Source organism: Sceloporus occidentalis, unplaced genomic scaffold (genome assembly GCF_023333645.1).
Source record: "Sceloporus occidentalis isolate IW3139 unplaced genomic scaffold, rSceOcc1.0.p SCAF_5, whole genome shotgun sequence".
NCBI lineage: Eukaryota > Metazoa > Chordata > Lepidosauria > Squamata > Phrynosomatidae > Sceloporus > Sceloporus occidentalis.
The window spans coordinates 163711776-163733604 of NW_028316985.1; the positions used below are offsets into that span (position 1 = coordinate 163711776).

The window sequence follows — 21829 nt, forward strand, 5'->3', positions numbered from 1 at the left end:
AATCCTATTATCAACTGAAGCAATTAGACAGAGAGCATTATGGTTTTGGACAGACATTGGAGTGTCGCTGGAGGTCTGAAAAAGACTTTATGGGAGGCATGTCCGCTACCATCTCTGAAGACTTTTCAATACTTTTTATCTACCCAATAACATATGTTTTTGTTTTGTTTTGTTTTTACCTTGGGCATCTCAGTTTATGATTCCATGGCTGTAATTTAGTATGGTACTTATGTAAGTGAACTTACTTCTGCAGAAAAATAGAACTGAGCAGTTTTGCAATGTCTGTATTCAGCAAGGACTGCCAAGGGAGCCAACAAAGTGACAGTTGTGCATTAGGACTGTTTTGCACTGGGACCATTGCACAACAGGGGCCAATGAACATTAGGAGATCCTGGTGTCCATCCGGACAATGGCTAGGAACTGATTATGCATATTAATACAGCCCAATAGCATCCGAACACTGGCTAGGGAATGCTAATGTGCATCAGGACACTCTTGCCAATGCCCTCATACACATCTTCACAATTCACTAGGGGATTTTCTTGAGCATCTTTGCTTTGTAGTTAAGTATGTATAAAGTTACACAGCATAGACCACACTATAGGATCAGAGTCTAGATTTTAAATAGTGTGTTTAGTTTCATTCATTTTTGTTATTTTAGTGTTGCACTTGCTTGTGAGGTGACCAGAGAATGTCTGTTGTGAAAGACTATATACATTCATTAATTGATAATTTGTGAACTGAGATGCATTTTAGGTCAATTATATCTATAATTAATTTAACTGTTTGTAATGCTCACAGATTTTTAACACAAAAAATGTATTATCCAACCAAGTTAAGGATTTTTTACTTAGATTTATTTCAGTGGAAGAACTAAGCATAAATATCACTCTTTTCTACAAGAAAGAGTGGGGCTCAGAAGTATATAATTTGGTTTGGATTGCACTTATTGTGCTCAATTATGGGAATAAACTTCTAATTTGATTTTGACCAAATGCCAAACACCAATTAGCAGAACTGACAGACTGTTGTGGACGTTAAAGACGAACAAACTGTGACAGGAAATACACACATGTGTCATATTACAACCAACTGCATTTTGTTGTAAACTTGAAGACAGATTAATGTTTGAAAAAAATGTACTTAATTGAGTGTGAGCTGGTATCTGATTATACACAGTATGCCAGATTTTTTAAATTGTATTTTTCTGGAATGGGTAGGCGATGTGCTTTCTATTGTGGAAATTTATAATCTCATAAATATTCCATGATTAGACTCACAACCATTACACAGTATTCAAATAGTCAAGGAGAAGAATTAACAGGATCATGAACCACAACTAATTTTGCTAGTGCCTCCAATTCAGCTGAAAGCCAGTATAGCTTTTATTCCCAACACTTCCCTAGCTTCTAGTCTTGTGCTACATTATGAACTAGAAAGGAAAATAAGAGAGTAAGAAATGTTATTATAAAACGAACTACTACAAGACACTGTCAGGTTAAGGAGAAAAGCATAATTTTGGCCAGGGATTTTTGTTTTGTTTTGTTTTTTGTTCTGTTTAAATCTTTCCCTTAACATTGGTAGGGATATTTCCAAATAGTTTTTGATTAATTATGAATGAGGACCATACATTTTTATTAAAGAGCCAAAAAAGATTTTCTTCCTATTATGTTGCTTCCGGTTAGTAACTGGCCATCATGTTTTAATTTTAGTTTTTAGAATTGGACAACAGGTAATTGCATTATCCAGATGAGAATTAAATGGACTATTTTAAAAAACAGATTAAAAGTAATGCTCAAAAGAAAATAATCTGTGCTCTCTACAGTATTTCATTTCCAATCCAATAGCACTATCAACATAGAAAGCTAGAATTTAAAATGTCTAGGATTCTTAAGCTGCCAGTGTCCTTCCATGTAAAAGCAAAAGCCCCATTGTAAGATATAAGCCCTGCATCATGTGAGTGTCTGTGATTATATGAAAGCAGTTATTAAGAAGTACAAGCCCCATTTTAAGTTGCTGAAAGCCCCAGCAGTTGCAATACTCACGTTGGCACTGGCCCCATGAATGGCGAACCCAACCCCAGCAGCAATCGACTCTGCTCCCAAATCGGCACAATCCAGTTGTGGAAAGAATTTGCCTGGGCCACCTACACCACCACCAAAAAATAAAATTGAAACAGAGTAAACACCATATCACAGATGTAACCCAGTCCTGTTGCAAGTAAAATAATGCCATTATTCTGTACATACATCATTTTTGATGGAATGGCTATCCAATTTCTTTTAAAAAAACTTATTGGGAATATTGTAATAAACAAGGAAGTCATTCCACAGATCAACATTAATAGTACATGAGTCAGAGTATATTTTAATTGTAAAAGTAAACATATTAAACATACAATATGTTAAAGAGAACTTATCTGGCATCTTGTTCAGATGCAACGGGTCTTACTATACAGTAAAGAACATTGTTCCAAAGTTTGCATGTGTTCCATGACAGACAATTAATTCTATATTCTGATTCTAGTAAGCAATAAAAGCATATCATGTACTTTAAAACAAATGTATAACGTTTGGATTTGTATCTTCTTTAGTCCGATAAAAAAAAATTCCATGAGGTTGTTGTTACAATATGGATGTCCAGTTTTTGAGTTTTTTAAGGTCAGAGTATAACTGCCCTTCCATCCTTGTGTTATCTCTGTTCCAGTTGCTGAACAAAAAAAAGGAGGAAATTAACTTTTCGTGTAAAAGACTCTAGTTTGTACCAAGCACAGCACGACACAGACAGTAATCCCATTGAAGAAGACATTGCTAAGTTTCTGACCTGTAATTTCAATAAATATGGTGTTCCAAAATCTGTTTACATCTACCACATACATAACAACTCATCAAGATTTGTTTCCCACTGATTTGGGTGTTAATGTAGTCAAGGTTTTCGGTACCAAATGTCAATGCATTCCCTTCTAACAGAGATGGTTATGAGTGGCACTTTGGTCTTCATTCTTTTTAAACTATTGTCTTCCTCAACAGCTCTTTTGATTACTATGAATTGATCTTATACTTAGACAAGATTTAAGGCTAGTTCATATATCACTTGTTGACAGGAGCATTAAATAATAGCCTGTATGTATGTAGAGTCATCACAGACAGTAGCACCATATTTCAGGGATGAGGAACATGTGGCCCTCCAGATATTAAATGGCCCAGCTATTCCTCACCCTGGCAGAGTGTATAAGGGTTCTATTTCATTTCACCTGAAATGCAGTATTTTTCATTACAGTGTGTTCTGACACTCAGTTTCCAGTTGTCAAACGTACAAAGAAAATGAACTTCTCCATGTGTATATCAGCCAGCCCCCACAAAAGCTTTTCAGAGGTTTAATCATTAATCTACTTGCCAGCTGTGATATTTGTGAGAAGCCATTTTCTATGGCCCTCTGCTGAGTTGAAGCATTAAGTGACCGAAGAGAAAACCTTTTTGGTGGTGGTGCCCAGCAGGACTTAGAACTGCAGTGGGAGATTCTTCTTGATATGATGCAAAACTTCTAAGTTTCATCATACAATGAAGATACAGACACTAGCCTCTGTGGAAATGGCAGAACCGGGGGGTAAGTGCTTGGCTTGTCCACATTATGTTAGGTTTATAAAGTATAATGACATGATAACAAAACATACTTTATCTGATATAATCGGACATCCACATGGGATGAATACCAATGGCTAAATGAATTGGGAAAAGTGTGGTAAAATTATCCTTCAGTTTAAGATCCCACTCTGTCTGTTTTATACTCTGCATGACCTAGTCCATAATTTGCATCAGTTTTTCTTCACATTTCGACACAGTATAGATGTAGCAATTATACACACATTCCTGCTCTTCAGCACTCACTGTAACATTTCACTTATCTAGGTTCATGTTTAAACTTGAGTTGCAGTCTTCTCTGGGTACTGTTTCACTGACTCTCTTCTCAAGTTATCAATTATTCAACCTACAAGATTTATATATTAAGTAGGATTTTTAAAAATAAGCCCTCCAAGAAATTTGTATGATCATGAGGTAATACAATTTATTGGGACTATAATCCAGAGAGAAATAGGGAAGTCATTACTGCATTTGTTCCAACAATTGATGCAAATACCGGGACTCTTGTGCATGTGTATACGTGACTGTCCTACTCAAATAAGTAAGAGCATTCACAAAAGCAGGTTTCTGCATGTGCAGCACTTGCCAGAGATCAGAAACAGCAGACATAAATCAGATGTTTACTGAAATTCTCATCATGATGCATGGATTGCACCGCCTTCAACTGGATGTGTTCTGTGCTCATTCGGATCTGTATCTGATTAATTTGTGCACATATAACTACTCACTATTTTTTACTCATTCACTAGATCAGGACCACATTGACTTGAAGGTTGTGGGAACTATAGACTCACAAAATAACTTTTCGAAGCTCTGACAATTGCTTAAGGTGGATTTCCATATTTATCTAGCAAAACTGTGTAACTGTACTGTCTGTGTGTGATATTGTGGTCTACATTTTACAAGGCGGGGGAGAAACAGTCCTTCATAAAATAGTTCCAGACAACTATTTTATCACACATTTTTCCACATATCTGTAACTGATACGTGGCAAAATTCTTCTCATCTCTTGAAAGGATAATGCAGGCAGCCAAGCTATTTGGACAGAGAGTAGCATGACTGCATCCTAAAGTGTATAGGTCTCAAACTGGAGGAATCTTCTTTACTAACAACTCTGCTCAGCTGGCAAGTAGACTATAAATAAATTATAAAAACTGCACCAAGATTTTTATTCTTTTCACTCCTGGCTCCCGATGTAAATTTTTATCTTACTTTTCATTTATTCTGTTCTTGTTTTGTATTATTATTGTTTGTTTTTAAACAACTTTGAACAGTTTAATTTAACTATTTTTACTCACCTCATGACAACCTGCCCTAAAAGGCAGGGTAACCATTAAAAATAAATGAGTAAATAAAGACTAGGAGTGGCTTGTATAAGCTTTGGCAGATTAATCCACTGCATCACTATCTGGAGAAAGCAGACTTAGCTGTAGTAATCAGTACTCTGGTTAGACTAGACTAGAATTAAAGCAGTATGACACCACTTTAACTGCCATGACTCATCCAAAAAGGAGTCTCTCCTCACCTGCTTCTAGGTTCACCCCTCCAGGAAGAATGAAACCACTATAAATCAGTGTTTTTAAGTCCCATTCCTGCAAAGATGCCCATAGGGATAGAATGGTTGATGATAGGGGGGAAAAAAGCTGATCATGTTCCAGCTGAACCACTGGCCCCATCCAGTTGTAAACCGCTTAGACACTGCTTAGGCGGTATGAAGTGGTATATAAATGAAGCTTGTTTGTTTGTTGTTTGTTCCCTATGTAGGCCATTCACCGAGGCGAGTAAAGTTATTTCTGCCCCATCACTAGACTTTACATCAGACTGAAATGGATCTAGATAATCCATCTCATACAGAAACCCACTGAACCAAGTGGTCATACTCACTACATGTGCCAAGAGTTTACCCAAAAATGTAATGTTGGAAACTGGGCCAGTAGTTGTCCAATACAGTAGGATCCAAAAAGGGTTTTTTTCCCGAAGCAGTGGTCTTGTAACTGCTTCCTTATGGTTTGATGAAAGTCTGCCATCTTTGAGCAAAGCACTAACTATTCTTACCCATTCAGCCAGTCCCCCTCTAGATCTTTTTAATAAGTCAGAAAGGGCAGGAGTCTAACACACATGTGCTAGCTCTCACCTCTCCAAGTATCCTGTTTACAACCTTGGGCTGTACAAACTGAGATGAATCCATTGCCACAAGATAAACAGGAACCAAAATCACATCCACTGCATTGGCATTAATTATAGCATCTGTCAAGTAAATCTGAATGATTTTACGTACCAGGCAAGTTGTTCATTGAGGGCTGTTGAATGCTTTGGATTCACCTTTCATGAGCAAGTGTGTAAAAGAATGCTTCCCACTCAAAACAGCTCTTTGCAGATGCAATTATGGCAGAGTTTTTGTTGTTGTTATTGTTTGACTGTCCATACTGTCACAGACTATGCCTTCAGAGGCTTGGTTTCAGTTGAACCTACTCTAGGTTTTCTGCAAATGTTGCTCTAGTCACCATCTCATTCAATTCATAATTGCTAGAAAAGAACTCTAAGGAGCTGATTTGGCTCCATGCCCTGAGCATGGAGACACTCAGAAGCAATTGTGTGCACTGCCCTGGTTATTCCCCCATTCCAGGGGTCAATCAAAGCTTCAACAGAATCATCTGACCAGGAAGAAAATTCCCCCCAGAGCTATTAGGAAGCCATTCCAATCCATAAGCCTCATGGGGCAAACCATCTTAATCAGTCACACATCCCTGTAGAGATTTTGAGTCCCAGGAAACCTGAACCCCACCACTGATCTGCCCATGACAATGGAACTATAGATAGTTCCTCCATCTCTGCATCAACATTGCTCCACCCAGCAAACAAACAAACATAGTCCAGTGTCTCATGCAGACAGTCTCAGCATGGTTGTAGCAGATGCAGTCCATGCCAAGGGGACTCCAACATCAACCCAAAGACCACCCCAGGTAGCTCAAGAAGAGAGTTTGTTGGCAGCAGGATAGGTGAGATAGCAATAGAAACCCTAATCTACGAAGCAACCCACCTCCTGTACACCACTGGGACCTAGAAATTTTTGGGAAATTGCACTTCATCAGTGAAGAGAATCCTAATAATGCTGGTGAGAAGAAAAACCAACTACTAGTGCAGTCTGGGGACAAACCAACCCAGATGCAGGTAAACAAGATTGTAGCAGCAGAAAAAGAAAAACCACAAAAGCTGTCAGTATTTGCAATGCCCTAACACACTTTTCACGCATGTAGAATAAGACTCACAGACGTAGTGATTCATCCAAAGTTCTGAAGGCTTTATCTTCAGTTACAATGTGTACAATACACCATATATACACACTCGAACTTCTCTCCATCAGCTTCCAACCAACTACTATACACTGTTACTCCAACCACAACACCAGCTATACCTCCACACTAACATATTTATTTTATTTTATTTCATGTGTATGCTACCTTTCTCACCATAGGGACCCAGGGTGGCTCACAGACAAAAAACATTTAAAATCTCAGAAAAGTTCAAAACAATTAAAATCTACACAAAATCACACAAAAATATACAAAAAATTAAAAGTATAGCTAAAACACACCTGCTTCACAATGATATGACTTATATACCAAATGCCTATTTAAATAAAAATATCTTGGCTTGACAACAAAAAGCAGTCAGGGAGTGGGGCATTTCAAAGGGTGGGAGCAGCCACTGAGAAGGCTCTCTCTCATGTCCTCACAAGCAAGCGTGTGATCTTGGTGGGACCAAAAAAAAGCCTTCTACTGCAGATCTTAGGGCTCTGGCTGGTTCATATGGGAAGATACAGTCTCACAAATAGTGTGGACCTAAGTCGTGCAGGGCTTTATAGGTTCAAGACCAGCACTTTGAATTGTGCCTGGAAATGAACAGGTAGCCAGTGAAGCTGTTTTGACAAAGGAGTTATATGCTTCCTGTAACTGGCCCCAGTCAGCATTCTAGTTGTGACATTTTGCAGTTGCTGGAGTTTCCAAACAGTTTCTGAAGGCAGTCCCATAGGGTTCATTACGGTAGTTCAAACAGATGTAGCCAAGGCATGTATCACTGTAGCCAGATCTGACATCTCAAGAAATGGATGCAACTGAAGCACAAGTTTCAACTGAAGCACAAGTTTCAACTCCTGGCTACTACTGAAATCTGGGCATCAAAGCTAAGAGTTGAGTCCAGGAGCACACCCAAGCTGTGAGCTTGAGATTTCAAGGGGAGTGTAGCCCTATCCATCACAGGCAAAGTTCCTATTCCCTGATCTGCCTTATGACTGATCAGGAGCACCTCTGTCTTGTCTGGATTAAGTTTCAATTTGTTTGCCCTCATTCAGTCTATGACTGACATCAGACATCGGTTTAGCACAGAGATGGCTTCCTTGGATTCAGATGGAAAGGAGTGATTGAGTTGGATCCCACTGCTCACATACTAAAAGAGCCCTGGTGGTGCAGTAGCTAAATGCTGGTACTGCAGCTACAAGGTTGTGACTTTGATCCCAAGGGCTCCAAGGTTGTCTCAGCCTTCTGCCCTGTCGTAAGTTGGTAAAATAAGTACCCAGCTTGTTGGGGCCAATTAGCTTACAGATTGTAAAGCACTTGGACAGTGCTGAATTCACTGATAAGTGGCATAGAAATGTACATGCTATTGCTACTGGTGACACCGCACCTCAAAACTCTGGATGACCTCTCCCAATGGTTTCATGTAGATGTTGAATAACATGGGGGACAAAACAGAACCCTGAGGGACTCCACAGGCCAACAGCCAGCAGGTCAAACAGGAGTCCCCCAACATCACCTTCTAAGTTCACCCCTCCAAGAAAGACTGGAACCACTGCATATCCCCAAGTCCCATCTCAGAGAGGCGGCCCAAAAGGATACCATGGTCGATGGTATCGAAAGCTGCCGAGAGATCCAGCAAGACCAACATATACACGCTCCTCCTGTCCAGGTTCCTGTGTAGGTCATCTACCAAGGCAACCAAAGCTGTCTCCATACCATAGCCAGGTCTGAAGCTAGATTGAAATGAATGGATCTCTTGGTCAACTTATATAGGGGGGTGTCTCTTGGCCCATTTATACTGTATAGGAGCGTGGTTCTGAGTCATTACTCTGCCTCACATACTGCTTTATCACACTAGGGGGCAAACAGGATTTAAATGAGAGTTAACAGGAAATGTTGTGTGATAAACATCAGGCATTTCCTGTTTAACTCTTGTTTAAATCCTGTTTGCCCCCTAGTGTGATAAAGCAGATAGCATGATGTACGTTTGCTGCAGCTTTGTCCCATCCATGTGCTCATGACTCAGCTGTCTGTGTCTGTCACATATAATACATGTCACTGCATGTCACCTGTCACTCAAAATGTTTTCCTTTTGTTTAAGTCACAATTACTCCAACCACTACAACTCCACCTCCCTGTTGTACAGAAAATCCAATGGAAAAAGCTGGGAGAGATTCACTCACACAGACACACACACCTCGCCCAGCTAGGTCTCTGTGATACATTCCAAGTCTGCATGTTCATCCAGGATCAAATCCTGAATGACAACGTAGCATTAGTTTTGTTTTTTTATCATTTATGATAGCTGTAGTCCAAAAAAGTAACTTTCCAAAACTCTGGACTAAGCTGTCAGAGCATGTTAACAGTGATCCTGTAATGATGATTGTGGGTGCACTGTTTCTAATATTTGTAGGCCTGATGCTAGTGATCACTTTTAAGGCCCTAAACTGCTTGAGTCCAAACACATTAACTGCATCTATATGAACATGTGTCTCTGTGCTGTGTGACTTCAAGTAGTTACAGACTTATGGTAACCCTAAGGTGAACCTATGATGGGGTTTTCTTTGTAAGATTGGTTCAGATGATGTTTGCCATTGCCTTCCCTGAGGCTGAGAGCATGTGATTTGCCCAAGGTCACCCCTTGGTCAAACTGAGAATCAAACCCTGGTTTCCAATCATAGTTCAACACTCAAACCACTATGCCATGTGAGCTGCCCAGGCTATAAGATCAACCACAACTTGATACCCTTTGGTATCATCTGTTAATTGGGACAAATAGTAGAATCTTTTCTGTGGTGCCTCTATCTGTGGGGAATGCTACACAGGACAGCCATATAGTTTCCTCCCTGACTGCATTTAAAATGACCTTAAAGATACGTGTGTTCCAATCTGCTTTTAAATGAATTAATACACAATTTTACTTTTTAAAAACCTTTTCTGTTTTTAAATGATGTGTGCTTTTTGTTTCAGTTCATTTTATTTTATATGTTATTGTTATGTTTAACTTTGTAAAACACTTTGAGGAGGCAGTATGAAAATATTCTAAATAAATCAACACCACACACCTAATTACCAAACTGGCTTTTGCATGTTTTAGTTACCATGAATGCAACATTAGCTCATTACACTGACTTATGCCAAATCGCATGCAAGGAAAATCTATTGCCCTTCGCCATGCCCAATTGTCTTTATATATTGCTTAAGAAACAGACACCAAATCAGCCTGCAGACTTCATCATTTCTAGTCAATAAATGAAGCAAGACTTCCAGGTGTACATCTTTTACATTGCTTGAGGGATAATAGAGCACACGGAACAGATTCCACAGCTGGTTTAATCAGCTTGACAAAACTACTCTTTTGCAAACTGCTTTGCAACCATCATTTGTTCCATTTCATTTCAAATTGAAATTGGCTTTACATACAAGGTTAACACAGCCATGGCTATATGATAAATCACACACAAATATAATATAGGTAGAGAAAGGTTAAGATTATCAACTGCAGTCTGTGGGAGGGGAGAGACTGAGTAATAAAGTTAAAAAGAACCCTGGGTTGCCCAAACCTGTCAAAGCTTGCCTATCACTCATCTTTGCACAACTAAAGTATGTTTAGCCTATGGAATATAACATAGCTTTACGTTTTACAGCTTTTCTGGTTAATTTCTCTTTTAGATATGCATTTTATAGATACATTTCTGGAAGAAAAAGTAGTGCTGTGAAATGATTGTGAGTTTGTTATTGGTTTGCTTGACTGCACAGTTCATCCACGGGGTATTCGGCAAAAGTGATAGTGTCCCCCATCTTGCAACACACACACTGAACACACACACAGACACACACTGTCCATCTGGAGATGTGCTGCAGTTGTTACCACTGTTATTCAGTTGTGACAGTCTATATAAATCTGCAGGAATTATACACAACAGCCAACAGGCAAACATGACAATAATAAATACATTTTATTCTAAAGCTCTTACTGTCATGCTTCCTTTTGGTGAACTTATGTGAAAAATATAATGAAATCTAAATAAATGGGGTTCATAAAGTCTGGGCTAGCTATGGAGTACATTCCATGGAATACAGTCAATACCCACAGAATATAATAACCTGTTGTGCTTTCTGACCCTAAAGACACAACATCACACCCTTATGTTTTCTGTCAGTTAATCCAGAACAAATGCTTCCAATTGATTTCATACTCTTGAAATTCCTAAAGTTGATTAGAATTCTCCAGCTAAAGTATAATCATTCATTGAATAAAAGCAGCAAAAGAGCTCTCTTGTCTGATCATACTTTCATCACTCCAGTTGTATAACATTGTCGCTTTAACAAGCAAAGTACTGTACTCAGTGGCAGAGTTTCATGTAAAATCACAGGTTTTATCCCCAGCATCTCCAGATAGACCCAGTCATTATTGAGATGAATCCCAAATGATCTGACTCTGTATGTGATAAGAAATTAAGATTCAAATTGCATGCACATTTATATAGATGCAAGTTCTGGTTATTTTCTTTTTTTAAAAAAAAAAAAAATTTTATTGAGTATAAAATTATAGTCCTTTGCCCTCTGCAAATCTGTCAAATGCGCAGGTGCCTCCTGCTCTCTCCAGGAGCCAGTGTCAAGCAGTGGTTTGAGGGCTGGACTCTGGAAACCAGGATTCGAACCCCAGCTCGGCCACAGAAACCTACTGGGTGACCTTGGGCTAGTCACACTCTCTCAGCCTCAGAAGATGGCAATGGCAGCCCCTCCTGAAGAAACTGGCAAAGTACACCCTCTCAGCCTCAGAGGATGGCCATGACAAACCTCCCCTGAAGAAACCTGCCAAGAAAACCCCATAATAGGATTGCTGTAAGTCGGGAAAGACTTGAAGGCACACAACAACAACAACAACAACAACAACAACAACAGCTTACTTTCTCCAAGTGTTTGTGTGCCAAGTTCTCTATCTATCCCTTGCACACTGCTGGCTCTGCTTTTTCCACAACTTTGGGACTGCAGATTTATTTAGACCTGGGTTTTTGGTTGTCATGTTTGAATTACATTTAACATCAGCAGCAACAACAAAAACCCTCAGGCGAATGTTGTCAAAGCTACATGAAAATCTTCCCTGGTTTGGGATTTGTCAAAGTTTTCTCCCCCTTTCTGCCTCAACCCCAAGGCTGGCTCCCTTCTCTCTCCTATTTCAGAGGATTTTTTAAAAAACCCTGGAAAATGGGAAATATACAAGAAGTATTTAAAACAAATGAAAACCATACTTGCCCATAGGGAAACATTGGAAAATACTTGTTCTCATAGGATTGTATTATTTAGGGGCAAATATACAGCTCCCATTATATATGCCAATAGAGGAACCATACTTGTCCATGTTTCCCTATGGGCAAGTATTCTCTGATGTAACCCTATGGGAAAGTGGTCTCCAGAGTTTCCCTATGGGCAAAGAGTCCCCTATGTATCTCTATGGGCCAGAAACCTCCAATGTTTCCCTAGGGACAAGTCTACTCCTCTGTATCCCTGGGGGCAAGGACTGCCACTGGCTTTAGACTCCTGTATTCTGGGGCACAAGTCCTAGGGTGAAGCTTGTTGCCAGGGAGGCTTTTTGCCTGTCTCCAGCGGAGGCGTTTGGGGTGCAAAGCCTCCTTCCCCAGCGAAGGGCTTCTCTCTCTTATCCCAGCTAGGGATAAGAACAACAACAACAGCAACAACCCCAAATGGCCCCAATCTTTGGCTTACCTCCCGTCAAAGTCCCCTGAAGCCTCCAGGTAAAAGCAGGACAGGAGGAGGACCCTCCAGGACAACTCCATGGCAGGGAAAGGGGAAAGGGGGGGAAGGAAACAGAGAGGAAAGGAGGAGGAAAAGAGAAGGAAGAGGGAAAGGAAAGGAGAGGGATGTGAAGAAGGGGAGCCTTGGGGAGTTTCTCCAGCAGCAGGTTGGAGGGAAGAGGGAAGGCTGAGAGACCAAGTGAGGAGGGAGCCCTCCTTCCTCTCTGGAGAAGGCACTCCCAGCTTCGGGAAACTGGACTCCTCTGGAGGCTGGGGCTAATCCTGGCTCCTCCTGAGGGGAAAGAAAGAGGGAAGCCCACTACCAGCAGCAGCAGCAGCAGGAGGGAGGCTTTCCTCTCGCCTGCCTGGGCTTTTTCTTCCCCTGACTGGCTGCCTCTTTCCCTCCTTTCCTCCCTCTCTTTTTCTTCTTCTTCTTCTTTTTCTCCTTCCCTTGCTCCAAGGACAAGGAGGGAAGGAAGGAAGGAAGGAAAAAAGGAGGGCGCTCTGGTGAGGGACGCGCGCCCTCCTGCTTCTCTGGCGCGCCATGGAAGGAGGAGGGAGAGCCAGGCAAGAGAAGGAGGGCTGCCCTCCAAGAGGGAACCCAATCCCTGGCTCCCAAGAAGGAGGGAACCCAAAGGAAGGAGAGGGGACCAATGGCCTGACTGCCCCCAAGAAGGACTAGGCACCACAAAAGGCAGACCTGGCCAAAGGTGGTTGGGACATCAAACAGAAGCTAAAAACACTCAGATACATCCATTGCTGCTGCTGCTGCTGATGATGATAATTAAATTATTGCATATTTTATTTTATTACATATTTTTATTTATAATGATTAATTATTATGTAAATAATCCTTAAATAAAACATGCAGGGGGAGCCATGTTGGCCATTTAACAAACCCAAACAAAAATCCATGAGTGATCCCTTTCATGGCCAACCCAAATGCACCAGATACTTGTTTCAAGCTTTCAAAGCTCCACTGGCTTCTTCTTCATCGGACAAAATGTTACAAACCAAACAGGAGGGGGGGAAAACAACAATTGGAGATGTTAGATGCCTGCATGTTGTTTCAGTCCTTAGTAAAGATTGTATGTTGGGGAGGATATATTTTGTGCAGGCAGGCACCTCCTACTCCTTCTTCTTCTCTTCTGCATCACCAAAATGTCCCTGATGCAAAAACATGGAGACTTCTTGCGGAATCCATTGTTCTCTGCCTGCAAAGAGGCCTGGGACCTTACTGGAATGGAGCCATGTTGGATTGCCATAGAGAGGGGTCCCTGGAGAGATTCAATCAAAGAAGCCACAGTCAGGTTGATCTTGGAGGTGTCACACTCACAGGGTCACCATGCGTTGAAGTCAACTCAAGGGCAATTAACAACAAACAAGAAAGTCAAAAAATGAAGTCTTCCAAGGTGAGGGATAGATTTAGAGCAGTGGTTCCCAACATGTGGGTCGGGACCCCTTTAGGGGTCGAACGACCCTTTCACAGGGGTTGCCTAAGACCACCGGAAAACACATATTTGCACAGAGCAATGAAAATAATTGTATGGTTGGGGGTCGCCACAACATGAGGAACTGTATTAAAGGGTCACGGCATTAGAAAGGTTGGGAACCACTGATTTAGAGAAATAAGGAGGCAAGGACATGGTGGCCGGGAGATTTCTGTAGTTGTAGTCCAAGTCTTCCAAGCTCAGGGACAGATTTGGGGGAACAGCTATGCAAGGATGGGAGGTTTGGGGAGTCAGAGAGATAGTGTGGTGGTTTGGGTGTTGGACTTTGGAGACCAGTGTTCAAATTACCCCTTTGCTATGGAAAACCACCGGGTAGCCTTGGGCAAGACACTCTCTCTCAACGTGAGAACATAGTAATAGGTTAGAAAAGACTGGAAAACGCTCAATAGCAAGTCTTAAAAAGCAACTCTTCCAGACTCAAGTTTGAGATTAATGAAATGAGGCAAAGCCATCCTGGCTAGAGGATTCTCAGTGCTGTGTTCCAAGGGGGGGGGGGGGGAGTTACTCTTCTAAACTCAGAGACTGGCATTAGTGAAAATAAGACAAGTTCTCAGAGTATAAAAAGGAAAACAAAAGAGTCCAGTGATGATATTTAACTGCTCAGATTCTTTCAGTTTTATTTTTATGCCTGCTAGGGGATGAAAAATAGAACTGCTTAAGAAAGTTCATTCCACAATATCCAAAGTACTCATGCATGGATGTGCCTGTGTGCATTCCCACATACACCTGCTTGATTCAAAATTGCACCACAAGCCTATACATGCCAAATTTGAAGTTAAGTCCATTGAACTGAACAGAGATTACAGCCTCTAGTTAAGCCCATATAGGGCTGCAGCCTCATCACTAGAGAAACAGTAATAGGCTAAAGCCCACTTCATTAGATATACAGAGTTCTATTCAGTTGACAAATGTTACACGTATGTTTTGACCATTCTGTTTGTAATTTCTTCCCTCTACAATCATATTTATGTTTAGATGTGTATTCAATGTATTTACACATATTATTTTGCTTTTCAGTCATCTTGTGTACTGAGAAGTTTTCAACAGCTCTGTTCCATGTGGAGGTCCCCGGATCCATGCTGGTCCACAAGCCACTGGCTCCTGGTCCACAGAGAGGGTCCAGGAGAGAAAGAAATCGTTGTAGCCCATAGACAAAAACATTGTAATGGTCCCTGGCACACCATGAGAAGACATGACTCATTAGACAAGACAAGACAATGGCCTGTTACAGACAGGCCAAAATAAAGCTGCTTCGAGTCACTTTGGAGTTATGGTATTTCAATGATGCATGCGTCCTAAGAGTCCAAAAGCCGCACCAAAGCCACACTCCAGTCCTAAGGACTGGAGTGCAGCTTTGGTGCAGCTTCCAGACTCTTAGGACTCATGTATCATTGAAATACCATACCTCCAAAGTGACTCGAAGCAGCTTTATTTTGGCCTGTCTGTAACAGGCCAATGATTCTTGCTAATTTGGAAGGTAATAGGAGAAAAGGAAGACCCCCTTACAGGTAGATAATATTAAATCAAGGAAGCCACAAGTTTGCAAGCAGGATTGTTGATAACAAGGTGATCTGAAGGACTCCCATTGACTTAATGGCAATTAACAACACCTTCTGCTGGTCTGCCACAGACAGCCTGTGAAAAGCAGTGGCTTGCACCATTAAAATGAAGTATAACCTAATAAAAGAAACACATCTAGTGTTATCTTTCTCATTCTAACATAGGAGATCGTTTTCTTCCTTTATATCTGTATGTGAATAACAAAAATAGGAGCAGAGGACAATATGTGAAGTTGAATCTATGAAAGTATATAGATAGGATAGGTGTTCAGTGAAACAACAATTGGACAAAACAAAATCTCTGTAGAGAAAACGTAGACGTTTCGCTAGATATTTGTTATTTTATTTACTCACTAAACTATTTCTGCATCACTTTTTTTGCTAAAAATCCCAATATTGGCATTAAAATATTACATTGCCATTAAAGCCCAACAAAATGCCACACAATCAAGAAATAAAAAAACGATAAAGTAAAACCTTTCATTAGAATAATTAAAACCACATGTATTCTGTCTCTTTAAAAATGACACCTCAAACCTATTTGTTTGTTTGTTTAACTTACCATTTAATTCAATGATTCTCCATGCAGAGAGCAAAAAATAAAACCAAACTGCAATTTGAAGAGAGGGATGAATACTATAAAAGTGAAACAATACAGGAAAACCAAGTTGGTAAAATTGTCATTCCTGACAAATTATTGTCTTTTCCATTGAGTCATATCTTCTCATGATATGTCCAAAGTACAACAGTCTCAGTTTATTCATCTTAGCTTCTATGGAGAATTCAGGATTGGTTTGCTCTAGGACCCATTTATTTGTCTTTTTAGCAGCCCATGGGTAGGACTCTTCTCCAACACCACATCTCAGGTGTGTTGATTTTCTTCCTATGAGCTTTCTTCATTGTCCAGCTTTCATAACCATGCATAGAAATTGGAAATACGATGGCATGCACAGTGTAGCTGTTTGGCATATTTAGTCTGACTGCTCAGCAAAAGCCTGGCATGGAAGGCCCTGCTACAAGCAGTGTAGACTTTTGCTTCAAAGCATGCAATCCCACCACTACAGTATAGCTATAGCACCTCAAGCAAAAGCAAAAATGAAGGCATGTTAGATTCCTCTTCAGTACCCCTTTTAGCCAAACTTAATTAGGTTGAACTGAATTCATTTTCAGAGTTCTCAGAGGCCACATTTGAAAGGCAAAGTGTTGGGATCAAATGTCTAGCATATTTTAGCTTAAAACCTTTACTGCCTTAGCCTTAGGATAGGTATTTCAAACTTTAAGAATGGGAGGGGGAAACACTTACAAAAGCTGGAAAAATACCACATAGTGGCAAAAGGTGTGATTATGATCATCAAGAGAATCCAAAAGTATCAGGATGGCTGGATTCAGCCTGAGCCCATCATTCCCTGTTCCAACTTTACTGGAAAAGATTGCAGTGCTAATTTCTGTTCCTCTATTATTATTGTTATTATTATTGAATTAAGGGTCTAAATTAAATTGTAAGTTATAGACATATATTATCAAGACAGTACAGAAAAACAAGAATAAACTTGCTTGGTGTCCTGTGTAGTAAATACCTGCCAGGAATTTTCTCTAACCTTCAGCTACTTCTTACAGTGAATTGCAGATGCAATCTTCTAGGGCTAAACTAGGCATATGTTAAGTATATAGTATATGTTTGCATTTAACTTGCATGCTATTAAAAATCACAAGTAGCTGTTCCTGGGCAAGCTAAAATCTCAGCACATGCAGAATAGACTTAATTTGTGAAAAACATATGCATTAAATGGAAGACTAAGGGCCCATACAGACAGGCCAAAAATCTAGTTTTGCCATCACATTAGGAATGATGATGCATCTGATGAAGTGGACTGATGTACACTAATGCTTATGCAAGATCTTACCACTGGACTACTGCATGCATGAATTCAAGAAAATATTGGGATCCCAATCTTTTTCATTTCATATTATACAAGTACAGTTAAACCTTGTTATCCATTGGGGTTTAGTTCCTGGATCCCCATGGATAACAAAATCCATGGATGCTCAAGTCCCATTGACTATAAAGCAGAGCAAAATGGTGTCCCTTATGTAAAAATGGAAAATTGAGGTTTGGTATTTGGAATTTATACTTTTTAAAAAATATATTTTCAAGTTGTGGCTGCCTGAATCCATGGATAAAAAAATCTGTGGATGAGGAGAACCAAGTGTAATGCCATTGTATGACATATTTTGAATAATTGTGCAGGGCACCTTCCATGGTTTTACAGCAATATATAAAAATGGAAGGTGGCATAGGTGAATATCAGGTGGCAGATAAATGCTCAGTGAAAAACATCTTGATTTTCAATAGAAGTTACATTAACCCTATTCATTTATACCTTAAAGTGTATAAATACAGGGAGGAGGAATTCCATTTTCTACTGGTACTCTTCTGTGTTATGTGTGGAGGATGATAATCTGAAACTGTAAGTCTCATTAACTTTGATTTCCAAGTTACATGGACAGCCTACAAATACAGTGGAGCTTTTCCACTTAATGTGCAGAAGGCGTGGAGTGACAGTGCATTGGGGTGAACTAGAACATTCTCCTTCCTTGACTGCTTATTATACAGTCTTAAAGGAAATGGCTGAACAGGCTCATTAATTCTAATACTGTACATATAAGTGTTATAGCTGTTCCACCCAATATCAACTACTACTACCATCATTTCAAACTATTGGCCAGGGATGAGGAACTGGAGATGAGTATGTGGAGGGCACAAGTTTCTCAGCCATAGCACAGAAGAAAGATGAAGCTGTCACCCTATATGTACTACAGTTCTCATCCTAAAGAAACCTAATCTTGTATTTAGAGGTGGCATATGTCTACTTAACAGTGGCTCAGAATGAAGATAAGATTGGTGTATCTCTCTGATACTTTTATTTTGACCTGTTAGAAACATTTTGTGAAGGGCTGGACACCTCCTATAGGCTATATGTTGTTAGACTGCCATAACTACCATAAGCAATGGTGAGGTGTGATGAGAATTGAGGTTCTGCATCTGGAAGGATACTACTTGCCAGTCCATAATTTAGTGGAAATTACATGATAAACTAGAAGTGCACGTCTTACTCAGCAAAACAATCTTATCACCTCTGTAGCTAATACTTCTGTGTATGTGGGTCAGTTAAAATCATGGGTGTTCAGTATATTTTAGGAAAAGATCTAATCCCCCATGTAAGTTGTACTTTGGTCTTCAACAGAAAATTTTAGTATGATTGTTCCATCAGTCTTCATAACATATGTTTATGCTACTAAACATTGTCAGAATAAAAGTAAAAAGTTAAAAATAAAACTTTAAAAGTGGCTTGACCTTTTTTGTAGAGAAAAAGGGTTGAATGCTTTGAAAGCCACTTACTGATTTGGAAAGATATCCATGGAATTCTTTGCTAACACACCCTAAACCCTAATCCAAGTTGGAACACTACTATCAGAAGAGGGAAAAAATAAACAACTTAGAAAGCACACAGTTGAACATATGAAATTACAAGCTGTGTGGTTTGGGAAACCATGTAATAATTCAAACACAAGTACAAGTTGTTGATGTATTGCAGTGAACAAATGCAGGGAATGACAAAGGGAGAGATGATCTGAATTCATATGCTATATTAATTACACCAAGTTTGGTCAGAGTAAGTTGATCCAGACCATTCAAGCAAAATTGTCTGTATGTCTGTCTGTCTCTCAGGTCACACAGATACAGCACAGGATGATAAGCAAATTGTAATGGTTATATGAGTTACTGGAAGTTTCCTAACCATTCTGATAGTAATTCATTTAAATATATGAAACTAAGAATAAGTAAGATCATGCATATTTTAGAAGAAGTGCAAGAACAAGGTGGTGTAACACTGAGCAAGATGTTATAGCAGGCAAATGGATCACATTCAGACATGACACTGGTACTTCTTGCTTCCCTATCCACCTCCCAAAATAGAATAGAAAGCAGTCAAAACAAGTACCCAAGCCGCAAAAACCACTACAAGTGAAGGCAAACATATTTCTTGTCCAGAAATAAAGAGTTGTGGCCAGGGTCTGTGGGGCTATGTGTATCCATATCATGTGGTGTCCACAAAAAATCCTCTACTTAACATTCCAGTGTTACATTGCTGTTGCACAGCTTGGGCAGGCTGTGACCCACCTGGAAGATACTCTCCCATGTCTAATCTACTAAAGAACCTTCATTAGGCACCGAGGCCAGATTTTTCTGGAGGCATGCTGTCACAGCTGCTGGCTGTTCTTCAGACATTTCAGTACTGAAATGGCATTACCAATGCACACAAGGTATATATGAGCCATGTTTCTTGGCTATCCGTTCTCTCTTTACCAATGAATATGTGAGCTGTGTGAATAGATTAACAGTGTTAGGGGTCCTGACTATGGTTGATGCCAAAACTGATTATTTGCCTCCTTTTTGCTGTGTGACTGTTGACCTTTGAAAACATCTTCTGGTCAATGTCAACAACCATTAGTCTTGCAAATAATGTCTTTCTGTACACTGGAAGGCTTTATAATCCAAGTTTATTTGTTGCATAAACAGGAATGGAATAGAACAGTTGGCTAGAGCAGAGCTTTTAACGTATCTGATGTGAGGGACTAACAAAACAATTCCTAATGTACCAGGGGTTGGTACCATATTTGTGCCCATTGGCTATAATTCTTTCTTTCCTGGAAATGCTTCAAGCACTGGCAGCTGATGACTCAGAGCCTGGCACTGGTCCATGAACCATCACATTGAGTGCCATAGCTATTCTATCACTCTTGTACTGAGATTTAAAAGTACTGGCGGGATACATACCGCCATTTAGTACGTATAGAATACGTACTAGGGTTAGGAAGGGGCAGTGCTTCCGCACCCCCCTAACCCTAGTACGTATCCTATACGTACAAGATGGCGGCGCCCCTTCCACATGGGCGCCGCCATCTTGACGTATTGGACGCTGAGCGTCCGTACGTGTCGCGGGCGTTGTGACGTAGCGAGTGCGCCCCTGGCGCCTCGCTACGTCACAAACGCGACTCAAGAAGAAGCTCCATTTTGGAGCTTCTTTTTCGCTCCGCGCGGGAGTCGCGCCGTATGGAGGCTCCGGCTCCCCTGCGGACTAACCGGCGGCGGCGGCAGACCGCCGCAAAGCGGCGGTTTGTATCCCGCCACAGTCATATTTTCAATTTTGCTGGAAACCTCTAGTGTGTTCTAGAAAAGTCTCCCTTCTGATTTTTTTTGGTTTGACTTTCCTTGTTTATTCTACTTCATAACCTGTGAGCTCATCCCTTTTATACTAGTGAATTACACTACTGTTCCTCACTCATATGCTATTCAAATATGTTAGATTGCAAGCCCCATAATCATCAGCCAGGACGATTTAGTGTTTCCCAGTAACAACAACACTGTGGCTTCTGTATCCACCAAATTTAACACATATTTATCTAAAACTGATTTCTGTGTCTATAACCTTAGATGTAATAATGCTTCTGAAATTCCAAAAACAGTCAGTTTGTAGAGTCATAGAACTCTACAGTTATGAGATCCTAAGGGTAATCTAATCCAACTATGTGATAATATAGGATTGATGTTGTGTGCTTCCAAGTCAATTTTGACTTATGGCAAACCTAAAGTGAACCTATCATAGGATTTTCTTGGCAGTTTCTTCAGAGGAGGTTTGCCACTGCCATCCTCTGATGCTGAGAATGTGACTTAGCCAAGGTAATCCAGTGGGTTTTTATGCTTGAACAAGGAATCGGACCCTGATCTCTAGAGTCATAGTACAACAGCCAAACAACTACACCATGTTGGCTTTCAAGAGGTGTAAGGGAAATCTAATCTAACTCTGTGATGACAAAGGATATCCATAGCCAATATATCATTGGCATATGATAATTAAACTTTCTGAAAACCCTGAACAAGAAACAGCCCACCATCTTGCCAAGAAAACCCCATGGCAGGTTCACTTTAGGGTCGCCATAAGTTCAAAACTATTTGAAGGCACACAACAACAACAACAACAACAACAACATACAGTATAC

At 40.2% G+C, this 21829-nt stretch overlaps 1 protein-coding gene across 6 annotated transcripts in view; it reads right to left on the reverse strand.

Moving 5' to 3' along the window:
* LOC149313078 (nephronectin-like) overlaps positions 1-13173 on the reverse strand; it is an 81554-nt gene extending 68381 nt beyond the window's left edge. For all 6 annotated transcript variants that reach the window (XM_089526022.1, XM_089526018.1, XM_089526020.1 and 3 more), the window contains exons 1-2: positions 12668-13173; positions 2046-2146 (exon numbers count right to left, since the gene is read on the reverse strand). In XM_089526022.1, coding sequence (XP_089382148.1) covers positions 2046-2146; positions 12668-12738 — 172 coding nt within the window. In that variant the 5' untranslated portion in view covers positions 12739-13173. The remainder of the gene's footprint in view (positions 1-2045; positions 2147-12667) is intronic.
* Positions 13174-21829: the final 8656 nt, after the last annotated feature.